The sequence below is a fragment of the Psammomys obesus genome, unplaced genomic scaffold, assembly GCF_907164565.1.
Source record: "Psammomys obesus unplaced genomic scaffold, mPsaObe1.curated_primary_1811, whole genome shotgun sequence".
Taxonomy (NCBI): Eukaryota; Metazoa; Chordata; class Mammalia; order Rodentia; family Muridae; genus Psammomys; species Psammomys obesus.
This window is the reverse complement of record NW_026586662.1, coordinates 4,435,672-4,453,344: the sequence shown is the minus strand read 5'-3', so window position 1 is coordinate 4,453,344 and position 17,673 is coordinate 4,435,672. Positions and strand designations below refer to the sequence as shown.

The 17,673-nt window shown below is 40.7% G+C and overlaps 1 protein-coding gene across 1 annotated transcript in view; it reads right to left on the bottom strand.

Annotated features, from left to right (window-relative positions):
• Positions 1–3,147: 3,147 nt before the first annotated feature.
• The window catches only part of Elovl4 (ELOVL fatty acid elongase 4), a 29,896-nt gene continuing 15,370 nt past the window's right edge, over positions 3,148–17,673 (bottom strand). Inside the window, exons 2-6 of the mRNA XM_055602504.1 lie at positions 14,505–14,692; positions 11,751–11,831; positions 8,649–8,820; positions 7,327–7,454; positions 3,148–5,182 (exon numbers count right to left, since the gene is read on the bottom strand). Of these exons, the coding sequence (XP_055458479.1) occupies positions 4,907–5,182; positions 7,327–7,454; positions 8,649–8,820; positions 11,751–11,831; positions 14,505–14,692 (845 nt within the window). The 3' untranslated portion in view covers positions 3,148–4,906. The remainder of the gene's footprint in view (positions 5,183–7,326; positions 7,455–8,648; positions 8,821–11,750; positions 11,832–14,504; positions 14,693–17,673) is intronic.

Genomic DNA, 17,673 nt, shown 5'->3' with positions numbered 1-17,673 from the left:
GTTTAATTAAGCTGTACATGTGATAACTGGGAAGGGGTATATTTGTGTGTGTGGGGGGAGATCAATGAGCCCCAGTGGGATGGACTCAGGCCAGAATTCCACTTATCACCTGGCCTCTACAACCCTCAAATACTCACAATGCAGTACTTTGCAAGATCCCTAACCTTTTATAACTAATGTTGCAACAGTCACATAGAAAACTATGGAGGTTGTGGACTTAAGTTTTACCTCTGCAACCCAAAGGAATAAACATTGGATATTGTTTCAGGTCTGCAACTACGAAGTTTAAGAAAGCGTCTGGAGTTTCTTGTCCTGCTCTGAACCAAGAATTTAAAACATGAGCTAATTTTCTTCCTGTATTCTCAGTAGTACAATAAGGAACAGCCTTATCACTGATCTTCACATTCCTCATTTGCATCACAATAGTACAATTCGGTAGTTTTGGTTTGCCAAATGCTCGACTTTAATTGCAATCTCATTGTCGGTGACTGTGGGTCAGAATTTAGCTATGTGCCTCGTGAAAATAGTATCACATTTCTCACTGAACATGACGTTCCTGCTCCCTAGGAACTCAACTAGGACAGATAGCTAATTCCATGTAATCTTTAGAGCCATTTATTGGCCATGTTCAGTGCTGCTATGATGGCTACTACTGCAACTGTCTGCATCCACAGACTGATGTAGCCAGCGGAGCATGCAGGCTGGCTGTCAATGTGTCTGGAAGAACCCATTGTTTTAACTTGACTAGTACAGGGAGACGTATCTGTGTGCTTTGCCTTCTTTCAATTATTGCCTTGTGATGACAAACGTTAGAGCTGTCAGAGAAATACAGCTCACAAAGAAATCTAAGAAATGTACATTCAGTTTTCCAGTCTCTGCAGCGCTGAAGGAGAGCAGAGAACACACCAACTGGAGTGGATTCATCATGCCCATCAATGTCTACATGTGAAATCTAGAGGTGTAGCTCAGGGACAGAGCTCTCACCTAGCATGAATGAGGCCTCAGTTTGATGCCCATCACTGGGAGAGAAAAAAAAAAAAAAAATATATATATATATATGAAATGAAACTCTGTATGGACAGATAATACTCTTAACTATATAATATGTCTGTGGAATGCATTGTCCAGGATGCCCAGATTGAGTACATTACAACGTAAGCCACAAGGTGGGGCACAAACTTGTTAGCATAATGCTTTCATATCACGCAAGAGCCATCATCTACCCACTCACTCCCTCATTTCCAAATAGCTAGGTGATCATTATTCTTGAAAGACTGGTTCGTAGGATCCTTCCTTCACAGGGAGGGGAGTCTCAGTTAAAACTAATGGATTGCAGGAGACAAAAGAATCCTAACTAGCGCCTTCCTTTCCCTCCCGGCAAAGAGGAAGGGGAAAATTCTGAACTAAGAAAAAGAGCCAAGAGCTGGCGCCTCTAAAACAGGAAGGATGGTGAGTGGGAAGGGAGGGAAGCCGGAGGGGAGAATTCAGACGGCTGGGGTTCAATTCTAAAGAGGAAAGAGCTGAACAACTCAGTGTGTAAGGTGCCCCATCCCAATGAGATGGACGAGCGTGAAACATTTGTCCCCATAGTCAATATATAGCGCCCGAATTGGTGTGGTATCAATTAGATAGTGCAACAAAATTAAGTTCTACCTCCAGTTTTTCTTCTTTCTTTTTTTTCCCATACATAGGGTAGTGGCACGGCACATACAGAATAAATCTGTAAATTAAGATTTTCTTTTGAAAGGGGTTCACCTTGTTTTTAATTTTAAAAAGCCCGCAGCTTAGCTGTGCCCAAAATATGTGTGAAAAACTGGAAACCAAACCAAACTAAATTCTGCTAAATTCTGGTGCATTTGTTAGGAATAATCCCTCTACACTGTCACACAGAAAAACAGTCTCACAACTGACAGGCCATCTCTGCCTGACGCCATCAGCACTGTCTCTCCTGTCTAGGGCTCATTTACACAGTCACCTCAGAAATGGGAGAGCCTAGAGCAGACAGACACCAGCCTGGCGAGCAGCTTGCAGCCTGCCGAAGCCCACAGACACAAGCCAATGGCCCTGCTAACTGTGGCTTTTATCTCAAGGTGGTGAACCCAGGGGCATGAGTAAGCAACCCCACCACCAAGTGTCCCCAGAAGGACTGCCGTGTGATTCGGTTATAATGTCTGGTTTCTTTCTTCCTGCTCTTCAGGAGACGGAACTGACTGGAGAATCACTGAAAGCCTTAAAAGCCTCTGATGACTACCCACTCAGGCTTGTAGGACTCCTCCTGAGGACACTCCTTCCTGTCCCTCCCGAAGCAGCGGCCCACACCCACAGACAGCAGAACCCACTAGCAAGAACCATGACACTGGGAGAGTCCATGTTTCAAGATGTGACCAAGCATCATCTGTTCTAAAACATGTCCAGATGCCTGGAGTGTGGAATAGACGAATGAATGAATGAGTGATGCTGAAGCTGAAGCTAGCAGCCAGCCAGTGTGTGTCAGGAAACAGATACAAGAGCGAGAGGCAGGGTGTTGGATTACAGTCATTTCCTATGCTGGGAAGCTGGCTGCTTCAGGTGTTTGTAGCCAAATATTTGAATGGGCAACTATTTAATAAATTCTCTATTATCTACTTGGGTATGTTTCCAAGAAAGAGGTTTTACCACAAGGGAGGGGCAACTCGTGCTCACTGGGCGTCTGCTGCAAGGCAGGTGACTGTTCTGTGATGATTCTGAAACTATCAAAGCCTGTCAGGTCAGCATTCACAATCATCTTCCATAAGCCTACACAAAGGACGGAGTGATTTAAATACGAGATTTGGAAGGCCTCTTCAAAATGACTTAAAATGAGGATGTTTTGTGTCTGAAAGAAAATTGAATTGACTTCTCAATAACAAAAACTGTGTGCTCCGGTAATCCTAGCACTCTGGAGGCAGAGGACAGTGGGCAGTGAGTTCATGGCCAGCCTAGCCTATGTAACAGGACCCTGTCTTAACAATAAACAGATGAATACACACAAAAAATAAAAAGCTTTGAACCAGAAACTCAGAGACCTAAGACCTAGTTTCATTGCTTTTTTGTGTAACAAGTTGGCAAGAGAAAATAAATTAGAACAGAAACAAATAAACTGATTAACAAAAAAGAAGAACTTTTCCCACAGCATAGTATATTTATTGTGCTGAAATCTCATAGCAGGGAATGAAAGGGTCCGGGAAGCCAGTACAGAATGCTCACAAAGATTTACACATCTCTAGTCATTACACACTGGCAAAAAAAAACAAAGTGTTGATCCTCTTGGACCATACTACTGTATGTGCTGCTAACTTTCTGTAATGTTCTCGACTGCATGCCTTTGGGGAAAACGTAATCTCAATGCACAATAAATATAATTTACAAAATATTGCAAAAGTCTGTACAAACAGCAGACATCCTATACATGCAGTTTTGAGAGGTTGGAAGGTTTAGAAACATTCATGCTATTTTTGTCACATTTGCTCTTTCCATATGATCCCTCTGTGACATCCCATAACAAATCAATCTGGGTGAAAAAAATGTGGAACAAGGTCTCTTCTTCAGTTTTCCCGTCGTCTGATTCTATTACATGAAATACGTCTTTTGTAAACACCAAATTTTACTTGAGAGATACAACTTGGTCTCAATTTTCCCATCTTGCATTTATAAATAACACATTGTAACAGCAAGCACTGAATTTAGCCGTCATTAGCACCAAGGAGTCAAGGTATTGCACCAAAATGCATTTACACTTCATTTCTACTTAGTACGATTTTTTGCAACGTCATCACAAGGGAAGCAAGCATCAGTCAGAATAAGACACATCGAAAGAGGTGGGTGACATCACAGAAATGCTTAGTGGGTGCTATTTGTAAATAAAGTAAGATAAAGAAAGTAAATTTGAAAGTTAAAATTTACATTAAAGGACTCCTTGATTTTTTTTTAAGTAAAATTTATTTCATTTTAAATGTTCTTTCCAACAGAAGAGGTAGGTGTATGTCCACATACGAAAAATCAGCAACAGCCACAAATCAAAACAGGGGAAGCCTGATGAAAACAACGTGCCCTAAGAGTTCTAACTGCATGTAAACGTGACTACCTTAGATGTTACTAACAGAGACATGAGCTGTTTCATGTTTCAATCATACAATAATCTTAATTCTCATAATACATTTCTGCTAATAATAGGAGTATTCAAAGACTACCTTCCTCATCACGAAATAAAAAAAAAAAAATGTTTCCCACAGTGATTTGTGCCATAAGTCATGGTGGCCTTCAGGTCACGATTTTACTGTTATCCTTTCTTATTTTTACCAACACCATCATCATCAAGCCTCTAAGATTCTACAGAGATTTAGCGGAGCTTTCAAATTTAATTACAGCCGAAAGGGAATATTCTGACTAGAGGTGGAGATATTAGACCACAAGGATCAACAAATGAGTCCAAATTCAAATATATACATGGTTCTGTCTCTGGACGAGAAAACGTCAGGTAACTGATTCGTAACCAGTAGGAAACTAGTGATTTCTGGAAAAAAAAAAAAAAAAGTGTTTTTCTTTTCATAAGACTGTGTTTCTGTGATCATCTAAAATTCAGACTGAAAAAGGAGAGCGTGTGATAGGTGACATTTCAGGAGGACGTGAGCAGGGAGAGGGGCTCCAAGGTCACATTGGGATTGCTTTGGTCTGGACAACATCAAGGCTAATAAAAAAAATGTTTAAAATAAAAACTTCATAAATAAAACATCTGGGTACCATATATTGAAAGGTTTCCTCAGTCAGAAGGTACAGACATGCCACATCTGTCTTTCTCCCCACCCCAGACCCTCTGCTTCTGTTGCCCCTGAAATTTTATATGACTCAGGTGTTTCCTCACTGTCAACCAGTTAAGGCCCAGTTCCAGTTACTCTCCTTTTGGCTTTCCGTTTTTCTGGGGTTTCCCGTTTTCTAACAGCAGCTGCTTTTCTGACTTGTTCACACCGTTTGCTGAAATGCCGTTCATGGCCGTCTTTCCAGTCTCTGACTGCTTGGGCTCGTTGTACGTCCGGGTGTAGAAGTTGAGGAAGAGGAATATGAAGCTGATCGCGTAGGCGATAAGACACCAGTGCATCCACTTGGGGAAGGGGCAGTCGGTGTAGAGAGACAGCGCTGTGTGCCCAATGGTCACATGGAACTGAACCTGAAAAACAGAAGCCACAGTGCAGAGATTTAGTCAGATTAGCAAGAGACTTCTAGCACCAGCACCACGCCTTCTACAGATCGGGTGCTCTGCCCAAATCGTGCTAGACTGTTTGAAAGGTTCACAGTTCAAGTGCTACCTGCTTAGCAAGGGCATTCTGGTGCTTCCTGTCACAGGGCTTTCGTGTTTTGGTTTGGTTTTGGTTTTTTGAGACAGGGTTTCTCTGTGTGATAGTCCTGGCTGTGCTCGACTCAATTTGTAGACCAGGCTGGCCTCAAACTCATAGAGATCTGCCTGCCTCTGCCTCCCGTGTGCTAAGATCAAAGGCATGGGCCACCACACCCGGCTTGTGTTCTGTTTTTAAAGTGGTGTGATAGCTATCTGAAGCCAACTTCTGTTATCTGTTGACTTGTCAATTGTTCATCTCTTTATTAGACTATATGTCCTGGAGACAGGGCTCTGCTCATGGGCCATTTCTGAGTCCCTGACACAGAATTTGGACATTTGAATACTTGCTTGAAGGACACCCAAGGAGAGGGAACCGATGGCCACTAAAAGAGCGGCAAGTCCATATCTCAATGAACACTGTTCTTTAAAAACTTACATTCCAATTAAAGTCAGTAAATGCAAAAAGAATCACCTTCAATTTTATGAATTCTCAGGAAGAGAAAACTGAAAATGTGAAAGTGTTAAAATAAACTTAAATTCTGCTGTACTAGTTGCAAAATAGTCTGAGGCACAAAATCACAACTTCTGTGACACTAGCAAAGGTTAACTTTTTGTAAGACTTGTGTATTATTTAAGTGTCTGGAAAAAGTCTGACTCAAAAAATTTAAGTTCAGCATCCTGTCTATAATGGGCAACCACACAGTTTCTTTGAGAAAGATAGCATTACCCATATATATATAGGATATATATATATTAGTAAATATTAAGACAATTCATTCTGCACTCTTCAATTTACATTAACTTTTACAATTCCCATGGCAAAAATCCAAGTTTTTAGAACTTCTGATTTCACAATGGCCCTTAGAACCTGCACCACCGAAAAAGGGAGCGTACAGGGTGTGACTGGGGATGATGTAGCTCAAAGCCCAGGGGCAAACCCCAACAAAGAGATTAAATAATTTATACAATCTGGGCCACCTCTTCAAATCTCTTGGGACCACTTAGCTCTCACGGAGAGGAATGAGTTCTACAAACTACATCATGAGCTTCCACAGATGCTGGAAGAGTCTCTTGGAGCATTTCTTTACTAATGAATCCTTCACACCCAGCGTTCCCCAAAGGTTGTGGTTCCTGTTTGGTTAGGCAGCTATGTAGCAACTCAAGGCAGAGATGGATATTTCTAAATGCGATCCCACTGATAAAAGTTGTGTGTACACTATGATTAAACCATATTAGAATACTTTCTGAAGCTTGGAGATTAGGTACCAGCCTGTATTTGCATTTTGAGTTTGATTACGGGCCACACCCAAGCTGTGAACAGTGCTTTGCTGCATGCGCCGGGGTGCAGTGAGAAGTGCTACAGGGAGGAGCTGCTGAGAACTGTCTGCCAGGAACACTGCTAGTTCAAATCCTCGGCTCCTCTCTTCAAGCACTGAGTTTTACAGAAGCAGAAAGAGCTCTCTATCTTGTGCTCAATCCCTTCCCCCACCCCTACCCTTCTTTGGCTCTGCTGTTTCCTTTGCTCCATGTATGGGGTCTGTGAACAAGGACCATGGGGAAACTGGGAATGTAAGCAAGAACAAGAAGAGAGAATAAAATGTTAAGCTAGAAAAAACAATCGTCACTCATGGAAATATTTGTCCAGGCATACATGCATCTATGTACTTTGCAGCACTGTTACATTTTAACCATCCTTTTCACAGGTAGCTTTTTTATAGACTTTCTCTCAGAGGGACAGGTTCTGCACCAAGTCTTTAAGGGCATTATAAAGCAAGTAGCTACGGCCACTTTACTCAGGGGTGATTAGGCAGAACCAAGCCAGTCTCAACACTGTACCTGACTTTAAAGTAGATTTTGTGATGGAAAACAACCTAAAGCAACTTAGCACTTTACAAATAATGACTTTCAAATATTTTAAGTATTTTGATTTTTACGTCGACGACAACCAGAAGTACTTTTTGAAACATTTAACTCACCAGCTGTAGCATGGTCAGGTATCTCTTCCACCAAAGGTATTTCTGGATCCAGGGGCCGAATGCAGTCAGCCCATAATAAGAGTACATGATCACGTGGATGAAAGAATTCATCTGGGCCCCAAAAAACGCTGTCGAGAAATAAGAAGCAATTTGCAAAGAAAGTGTTACCAAGCAGTGATGACACTGAGATTAAAGAGTGATCCCACTGATAAAAGTATGTTTACACTATGATTAAAGCATATGAGAATACTTTCTATATCACTTTCTATTCTGGTCTCAAATAAAAGTCAAAGTAACGCTAAGAGAAAAGCCTCTCAAATTAAGCTTGATATCTTTTACAATGTAGTCTGGATGGTTTCTTTTAAAAAATCGTATAAATAAAAATGTGTATTGCCAAAAGCAAAGGGTTTTAGAAGTGGTAAATTCTTAAATGGGAGACTCCAGTGAGCTCTAGCAAACCATGTAAAGTGGCTGCTGCCTCCTATTTTCCCCTAGTTTGATCCTACTTAATAGTAATTCCTTAGAAAGAGGCTATGGTGCACCTAAGAGTTATGGGGACTTGTGCATTACATTTTCAGCTCAAGGGACACCAGCGTACATATCAGTGGCAAAATAATACCCATTTCTTACGTGTACCTAGTTTCCAACATGACAGTGTTACATACATCAACCCACTTGGTTTATACCGATCCCAGCGACATCCCGCTCAGTCAAATTCAACAGCATCTGAGGGGTCAGTTTAGATTTACTAATTAGTAAATCTTTTAAACTCGGAGTTTCGCTTTAACTTTGCTAGCAAATCAGGAGTGCGAAATGTGTAGGTTGCAATAGTGACGTGATGCCACCCTGTGTCCAGAGGAAAAGGGCTATTTCCGGCTCAGCCTGTATCTTACCCTTACGAGAGGAGAGCAAAGCTCTGCCCAGCTGTGACTTCTGAGCCTCTTTAGCACTAATGAGGCCAGGCAAAAGTTCACTCAAATAAGAAGCGGTGAGGTCACGCAGGGTCTGTGTCAGAGCAAGAGTAAGCCGAGGACTTGGACTGAAAACCAGACATCATGTCTCAGCTCCTACCAGGCCAGAACTGCCAATCAGTACCTTTCCCCACTCACTAAGTATTGTTTTCTGGCTTTTAGGCTTATTGGTTTGTGTTCACCTTGGGGGCAAGTCTTCGCAGATCAAAAAGTTCGATTCTTCACAGATAAAAAGGTGAAGTTATTAAGAAGTGAGATGACCGTGAATGGAGATGATGATTAACCGTGAAAGCAAGCTGAATGACACACTAGGTAAACCGACTTTCCCCAGTGTGCTTGGGCATTCCTCACCTTGGCCCCCTGCCACCCACTTGATGCCAATCCACCACAGCGTGAACATGGTACAGTGGTGGTACACGTGAAGGAAAGAAACCTGGTTGTTCTTCTTTCTCAGGATAAAAAACACTGTGTCCAAATACTCAACTCCTTTCGATACAAAGTACCACCACAGAGCAGCAGCTATCTGTGAAAGGGAAGAAAAGGCACACTGTGAAACAAAATCACGCCACTGTGTGGGCTGTCCCTCTGTGTTCAAAGCGCAGAACACAGCACACAAAATGCAGGAGGTGTTCAATTATTCCCCTCCGAAGTAGGTTTGAGATCCGACTACGTACTCACCAGGAAACAAACCCAAAGTCTCTCTACTTAGAGTCAAGCAGTGCCCAACTGCTGAGCACGGACCTGGCCCCAGTCGCTGCTGTGCCTTGAATATTGTAGAGAGACTAGCACATCTTTTTGATATTTCAGCAGTTCCTACAGAGCCTAAGTTTACATAACAGCTAGTCATTCCCCATCCCTCCCCCACTGTTTTCCTTAACTGTACAACAAGGTATCTAATAACTGAAGCCTGTGGTAGCAAAGTCTCTAAAGTAATCAATTAAAACAACAACAAATATTTCCTAGGTCACAATTATAATCCTGTTTACACAAGTAAGTCTTTTCTCAGGCTCTAATTAAGACACCAGATGGTACAAAAAGATTATGTGACATGCTTGAGGATTAAGGATCCAGGAAGAGGTGACCTCTGTATATGTTTTAAATCATTCCACAAGGATCTGACTGTAACAATGAACAAAATGTAACTTTTGTACAGTAAGCATGTTCTAGAATTATCACAGATAAAACTAAAAAATAAATGAGTGCCCAACTGAGTGTATTTATAAACCTTTCTATGACAGAAGGCTAAGATCCCTTCTTCATTTTATACCTGCTCCTAATGTCTATGAGTTTTTGTTTGTGTGTTTTGGGTTTTTGCTTTAAAAAAAAAAAAAACAAAATTATTTTTTAAGTGCTGGCATCATAACCAGCGCTTCATGGCAACCTAAAGTTCTTACCTGGTTATTGTCAGTTCTAGAACCAGGCCTCACTTAGAATAAGCATTCCCTAACACTGCAATTTTAAAATATAGAGGAAGAAAAATAGAAAGGCCAGAAACAAAAGAAAGTCTTGTGTTTGTCACATGACAAGCATGTAGTCATTCTGAGCAATACTGTTATATACCACCAAATTAGGGGAAAATCTGCTCGACATATCCACGAGGACCTCTAAGCTAGCCGAGTTCACATACAATGATATTTCTGCTTCGTCTGTAAGCTGCACTAGACATCTGTGAATGTCGATACATCAAAACCAGGAGTGACACACTGTGGTATATGTGGTGCCAACCAGGAAAGAGCCTTTGCGTGAAATGTTCCCTCCACCATGTTCACCCTTAGACGGCAAAAGGGGGCAGAGGGGATGCAATTTGCTCAAGTATCAGATTTTTGTTGTTGTTGTTGTTCTAGGCGAGTTTTCGTAACAGATCATTTTTTACTGAAAGAGTGTTGTTGAATTTGACTGCCTTGGATATCCACTCACTGAAGTGGGCACAGTCCATGTGCCAGGAGCGTGGCTTCACAATCAGCAGGCTGGTAATGTCGAAGCTTCACCCTGATTACATGGACACACTGCCTCACCCAAAAAGTGTGCTCCTGAGAGATGGCAGGTCCAGCCCTTCTCCTTTCCCTATCTTTATCAGGAGCCAGCTCTCCATTAAGGAGACTCTTTGGCAATACAGTTATCAGAGGAAAATCTTTTCTCATATCCTGTGAATCTGAATGAAGCAACCTCATTCATTCTCTCGGCCACACCCCGGGTTTTATTTCCTTAAGTTCTTCTTGACATGTTGACTGCCTACCTCCTCGCCCTCACCACAGTGAGCCCTTTGCACCTAAGACTTAGTCTGTCTTCTCACTTTTATGGTCCAGACCCTGCCACTCTATCCATAGAATGCAGGCTCAACATATGTGCACTGAGAGAATCAAGCCAATGGGGCACGTGAGTGACTTTCCACCAGTCTATATGCCTTATTAAAAAAATAAGGAAATGACGTGGACATGAAGTACTAGGTACCTTAGAACAATCTGCTTATGGGTCTTGGTGAATATTTATATTTCCTAAAGTTCATGCTAAAAAGTTATTTTCTCAATAGATGTTATTACATATATATATATATAGCATTATTACACACATACATAAAACAGACACGTGGGACATACAAAGCATGCATATGTATGTAAATTGGCTTTGTTGTGTATAATTTTTGTAGAAATCATAGATTTAAGAGTTCGCTAAATACTTAACAATTTGCTATTTCTTCCACTTAGGTAAAATGATAATTTTACAATGTAGGTGACTGGAAAAAGTAGCCTTATATTATCTTTTACAAATTTAATTAAGACCAACTGCATACCCATTCAGATTATCTTGTGCCTTCCTAAATATTATATAATTAAAACATTTTCCTTAAATACGTTAGTTTCTTTCTGAGTTTCTAGGTTTGACACAAGAGTTTAAAAACAGAATTGGAGACACAGTCCCACTGTGCAGCTATGACTGGTCTGGAACTTACTATAGAACTCGGTTGGGTTGGTCTTGAACTCACAGAGATTTGCCTGCCTTTCCTTCCCCAGTACTATAATTAAAGTCATGTACTACCATTCCTGGCAAAAATAAAAAAATAAAGTATGAGCTTTTTATTTTATTTTATATTTTGTTTTTTCAAGACAGGGTTTCTCTGTGTAGCCCAGGCTGCCCTGAAACTTACTCTGTAGACCAGGCTGGCCTCAGATCTGCCTGCCTGGGTCTCCCCAATGCTGGGATTAAAGGCATTCACCACTTCTCTGGTGGAATGAAGTATTTTTAAAGTACTGTAAACTAGCAACTCAATCATGTTCATTCTTACGACACCAAATAAAAGAGCACACTGGAAGTAGAAAACAGATTTTTTTTTTTCAATCATGTGTTCCAAAGGAAGGAAGAGTTTTCTCTTCCCCACTCAACACTATATTGGTTATGGACTGAGAGCCCATAAAGCTAAACTGTAGCAATCAACCTATTCACTGATATACTTACCCTGACTTCATTAACGTTATTGGAATAATCCACTGTCTGGCAAATATAGCTGTATCCTGCGTTGTATGATCCCATGAATAGCTGGGGAAAAAAGGATTAACATTTGTAGTAAAGGTTTGGTAGTCACAGACTGAAAATTTCACAGTAAATTTGAATACAGTCTTCCAAAGTATTTTAAAAGCAGTTATTTTTCTTAAAAAAAAAAAAAACAAACATTTCAACTGCATTAAACATACTAAAGCTATTTTCTTTTTCTTCCCTCCCTCCCTCCCTCCATCCTTCCTCCCTCCCTCCCTCCCTCCCTCCCTCCCTCCCTCCCTTCCTTCCTTCCTTCCTTCCTTCCTTCCTTCCTTCCTTCCTTCCTTCCGGTACTGGGGATCAAACTCAGGACCTCACAAATACTGGGCAAACATTGTATGGCTGCAGCTACATCCTGAGCCCTGAATCAACATGTGATCTTCTAAAATAAAATACATTGTGGTGGCTTTACTATAATCTCAATAAGGACCAAATAAAAAGCAAGCATACCCTTTTCAGCAAGACAGCAACTCCATCAAATACATAATACATTTATTATTAAGAGACTAGTTTATTAGTTCTTATAATTAAACTCGCATAGGGAAGACGTTACATATCTAGCATAGTGCATCATTCCTATAGAAAAAGGAAAAATACACTTAATGTTTCTAAGCCAATATGAATGCTGATCCTATACAATGCTAACTCAGTAGCAGAGAAATTTTAACTGCCATTGTGCTTGCTAGTTTTATGCATTCTTGACACAAGCTAGAGTCATTGGGAAGAGGGACAGTCAATTCAGAAAATGCCATCAGACTGCCCTGGGGACAGTTTTGCCACCCCTGGGCAGTTTGTCTTGAGTGCTATTTTTTTTTTTTTTTTTAAAGCTGGATGAGCAGACCAGGGGAGAGCAAGCCAATAAGCATTGTTCCTCAGTGGTTTCTGCCTCAGATCCTGCCTTCAGGTTCCTGCCTTGAGTTCCTGCCCTGACTTCTTCTTGCCTGGGAGTGTAAGATGAAATAAACTGTTTGGATTCTGAGCCAAGAGTTGCCTTGCCTTAACTGATTTATAAACTGAGTAAAGGTGTCCAAATAAAGCAAATCCAAGTGTCTGTGAAAGGAGATTCCGCAGGCTAAGTTGTTGTTGTGAGGCTTTTCTGAAGAAGAGTCAATTTTCTTAGTACCTGTGGTAAGTAATCAGCTCATACAGAATTTTAGTAAATCCTTAAACTTTAGCAACTTAAAATGACTGTGGCCATTCCAGCCTCCAGGACTGTCTTTCAAAATATTCTGGAGAATTTGCCAATGTCCAAAAAAAGCATGGTGATTAGGAGCCACATCTCCAGGACAGTCAACTCCTTTCCGCTCCAACACAAAACACAGCAAATTACACAGGGCAATTTAACGTAAAAGTCAGACTTACAGGTATTTTGATCAGGCCTGAAACTGATGAAGAAGGGTTCTGGGTGACTCCTACAGCTCACTAAAGGCCGGAGATATTCCAAACATCCCAAAAGCTCACCTCTCTCACCTTTAATCATAGCCTTCTTTGCTCGGCAGCTATGTCTCCATGACAAAACAGTTGCTAAGAGTATGCTGAGAATCCATTCTATGCTGCTTCAAAGTCCCAGATAAATAGCTATCCTACACATCGTCTCCTACTTCCATTATCTAGAAAGTCTGAAGGTTAAAAAATGTTCTGGATACAGAAATTATGGTACATCTACACAACAGAATATTACTCAGCAATTAGAAACAAAGAAATCATGAAATTTGCAGGTAAATGGTGGGAAGTGGAAAAGATCATCCTGAGTGAGGTATCCCAGAAGCAGAAAGACACACAGGGTACATACTCACTCATAAGTGGATATTAGACATGTAATATAGGATAAACATACTAAAATCTGTACACCCAAGGAAACTAATCAGGAAGGAGGACTCTGGCTAAGATGCTCAAATCTCATTCAGAAAGGCAAAGAGGATGGACATCGGAGGAGGGAGAAAACAGGGAACAGAGTAGGAGCCTACCACAGAGGGCCTCTGAAAGGCTCTACCCTGTAAGGTATTGAGGCAGATGCTGAGACTCATAGCCAAACTTTGGGCAGAGTGCAGAGAATCTTATGAAAGAAGTGGGAGATAATAAGACCTGGAGAGGACAGGAGCTCCACAAGGAGAGCAACAGATCCAAAAAGTCTGGGCACAGGGGTCTTTTCTGAAACTGAATACCCCAGCCAAGGACCACTCATGGAGATGGCCTGGAACCCCTGCACAGAGGTAGCCTATGGCAGTTCAGGGTCCAAGTGGCCTCCATAGTAATGGGGACAGGGACTGTCTCTGATATGAACTGATTGGCCTGCTCTTTGATCACCTCCCCCTGAGGGGGGAGCAGCCTTACCAAGCCACAGAAGAAGACAATGCAGCCAGTCCTGATGAGACCTGATAGACTAGCATCAGAGGGAAGGGGAGGAGAACCTCCCTTATCACTGGACTGGGAGAGGGAAGAGGGAGGGTGGGATTGGGAGAGGAGGAGGGAGGGAAGTACAGGAGGGATTCAAAGTGAATAAACTGTAATTAATAAAAGTAAAAATAATTAAATAAAAAAATAATTGAAAAAAAAAGTTCTCTTAGGGTAGCCATCCTGAGGTTCAAGGCTGCAAACAGCAGTTTTGTGGGGTCTCAGTTTTAAATTGTTTCCAAATATCCTGGGGAATCATGATGGTGACATTAATGAACCTACCTCTCTGAAGATGAAAAGGTTAAGCAAAACCATGCCAAAATTATAGATGATGAGCACTGAGCGCATTTGAAATGGCTCCCGGTCTTTCATCCACTTTGGACCCAGCCACACAAACAGGAGATAGAGCGTGCTTATGCTTAGCGTTGGCCATGGAGACTGCATCAGCGGCCAGTCTTCTACTCGTTTATCTACGGAGAGAGCGAAACGACATGAAATTTACCGAACAATACACAAAACAAAATACACGTTTTACAAAACAAAAATTTTCTTAGGAATTAAAAGGTCCTAATTGTATAATCAGAGTAAGCACAGATTACTGTCCCCGTGAACATACACGGTATACAAAAACAAATACAGACACAACTGACTCCTACAATTGTCATTTTTTATGTCACATGACATGTTTTATAGGGAATCAAAGAAACAGACAAGAAATGCACTGAAAAATATGAAATAAGCTTGAGTTGGAAGTGAAATAAAGACTTCTTAGCTTAAAAAAATAACTACTTCAAGGAAACACTAGTTTTCTGTATTAACATGTGAAATTTATCAGGCAGTATGGTGCTGTTTTTTCTATATCCACCCCTAACACAAGTACAAATCAGACTGATGAGGTTTGGGGTAAAGGAGGTCATGAGTTAGAATAATTCTAGAAACGGGAGTTACCATGCAGCCATACTTGAGGAATTAAGGTAATCTCTATACAATCTTACTTTCTCCTAAACAGTAGCCATATTCAAGATTGTTTACTACTTTCCCATGGATAGTGTATATCAATTTTACTATCTATGAAAAACCGATTTTATGCTTAACTTCACTTAATTCACATGTGTAAACACATATAATGGAACAAGTCATTTCATTTAAAGTAAATTGATTGTCCACATTATTTAAATAAGCAACCATCAATCAATTTTATAATTTAATATTTTCAAGATGAGAACATTGATTAAATAAGAAGTTATAATAAAATAATGGATCAAGAAAATTCTATTTATTTATAAAGTATATTAAGATTAAAGTTTACATTTATAATGTTAAGTAGCATTTTATTTTTTATAATCAAATGCCTACTTTTATGCTTGGAAATACAAAACACATTTAACATTGTATTTTCAGCATAAATAGTTTATTTCTAAAAATAAAGAAAAATAGTCCTTTAGCCAGTTCCCAGAATCCATCCTAATTTAATGTACTGTTATTTACAGTAACTTCTATTAAAACTGACTTGTTTACTAAAACTATATATGCAAAATGGCTCTGGATTAGATCACTACATACTAGAATACTGTTTTAAAACATACTAATGAGGCTGGGGGTGTCTCTCAGAAGAAGAGAAAGCTTGTGTGTGTGAGAGAGAGTGAATGTGTGTATACATATACGTGCACATATATCTATACATAAAAATAAGCACACACTAACCTATTTCTATAGACTGTCATTTGAAAATTAAGATGCAGAATATTATTAGGTTTCATGAAATAATCTTTCAAGTCAGAAAGTGCCATAATTACTACGGTTTCAGTGAAATAACTTAATAAAAAGGTGAGACGGGAAGGGGGACAGTCAGGCAGAAGGACTGTGAGTTTGAGGCCAGTCTACTAAATTGTGAGAGATATCCGGTCTCAACAAAACAAAGAAGGGGCATTCTTCTCCAGGGTCTACCTGGATAGTTATCCCATTCCAGAGGTCATTACAGAAAACTAGAATAGACCAAAAGGTAGAGTCGTATAACCCAGTCCCAAAGGACTCATGCGCAACACAACCCCTGCACCTGAGACTCAGGAATCATTGCAGGAGAATGGGGTAGAAAGACTGTAAAAGCTGGGAGATTATGTCTCCTAGAAACGTCAGAAGCTATACCTGTAAAGTCTCGCCAATATGACTGCCCAACGATGACCTGAATAAGGGTTATGCTGAGAGCAGGGAGGAGAACCTTCCCCAGGGAAGAGCACACCAACTGGTTAGCCAATACCAAATGATCAGCCCTGAAAACATATGCATACAAGGAATAGACACACACCACCACTAACAACAACAGTTAAGGAAAAAGCAATGACTGAATTTGAAAGCCAGAGAGAGGAGAGTACATGTGAGAGTTTGGAGAGAGGAAGGAGAAGAGAGACATGATATAATTACGTACACTCTCAAGTAATAAAAAGCATATTAAAAACAAAAAGAGGAAGGAGAGATCATTAATCAAGAAAAGCGTACATGGAAAAAAAACGCAAACAGATTTTATTTCCTACTTTACAAAGGAGGTCTACTGATCATGGTAATGATGATTATATTGATTAAATCAAATACAACCAGGCTTAAAATATAAAACACTTAAGCCACGTTGACTTGTGCTGACATTTGTCAAAGGCCACATGACTGTCATGTTTGCTTGTGGCTTAGAAAACATGTTATCCTTCAATGGTAATTATCTTCCTCTAATTGCAACTTTTCCCTGTCAGAAGCCCCCATATAAAACACAGGGTTCTCATCAACACAGGTCTTGTCTGACGTAGACAAACTCCTGAAGCCTAAAGTCTTGTTCTAAGTCACAGCAGAGTATTGGGTCCTGTTCTCCACAAATGCTTGGGCAAATGCTGACCTTTCTGGTTGAAGTCAAGAGCCAAAGCATTGTTAATGGGATAGTCAGCATGGCAAAGAAAGGAAGATGAATGTCTAAGACCCAGGATTATGTCTCAACTTTTATCTTACCACACAGACGATTCCTATTGACTTCAAAGAAAGTTCTGAGCAACAAGCACACACACACACACACACACACACACACACACACAGAGAGAGAGAGAGAGAGAGAGAGAGAGAGAGAGAGAGAGAGAGAAAATAGAAAAACAGGTTCAGGGGATGCAGGGAAGGCTCAGTCTATAAAGCACTTGCCACACGAGTATGAGGATCTGAATTTGATCCCTAGAATTCTTGCGAATCTGGGAGTGGCACACTTATAATCCAAGTGCTGGGGAAGCAGAGGTAGGAGGACCGCTGGAGCTTGCTGGACCGACAGTCTAGCCCCATCTGTGACCTCCACATCTAGTGAGAGATGCTGTCTCAAAAACTGAGGTGCCAAGAAATTAAGCAAGACACCCAGCATCAACCTTTGCCTGCAACAGACACACACACACACACACACACACACACACACACACACACACACACA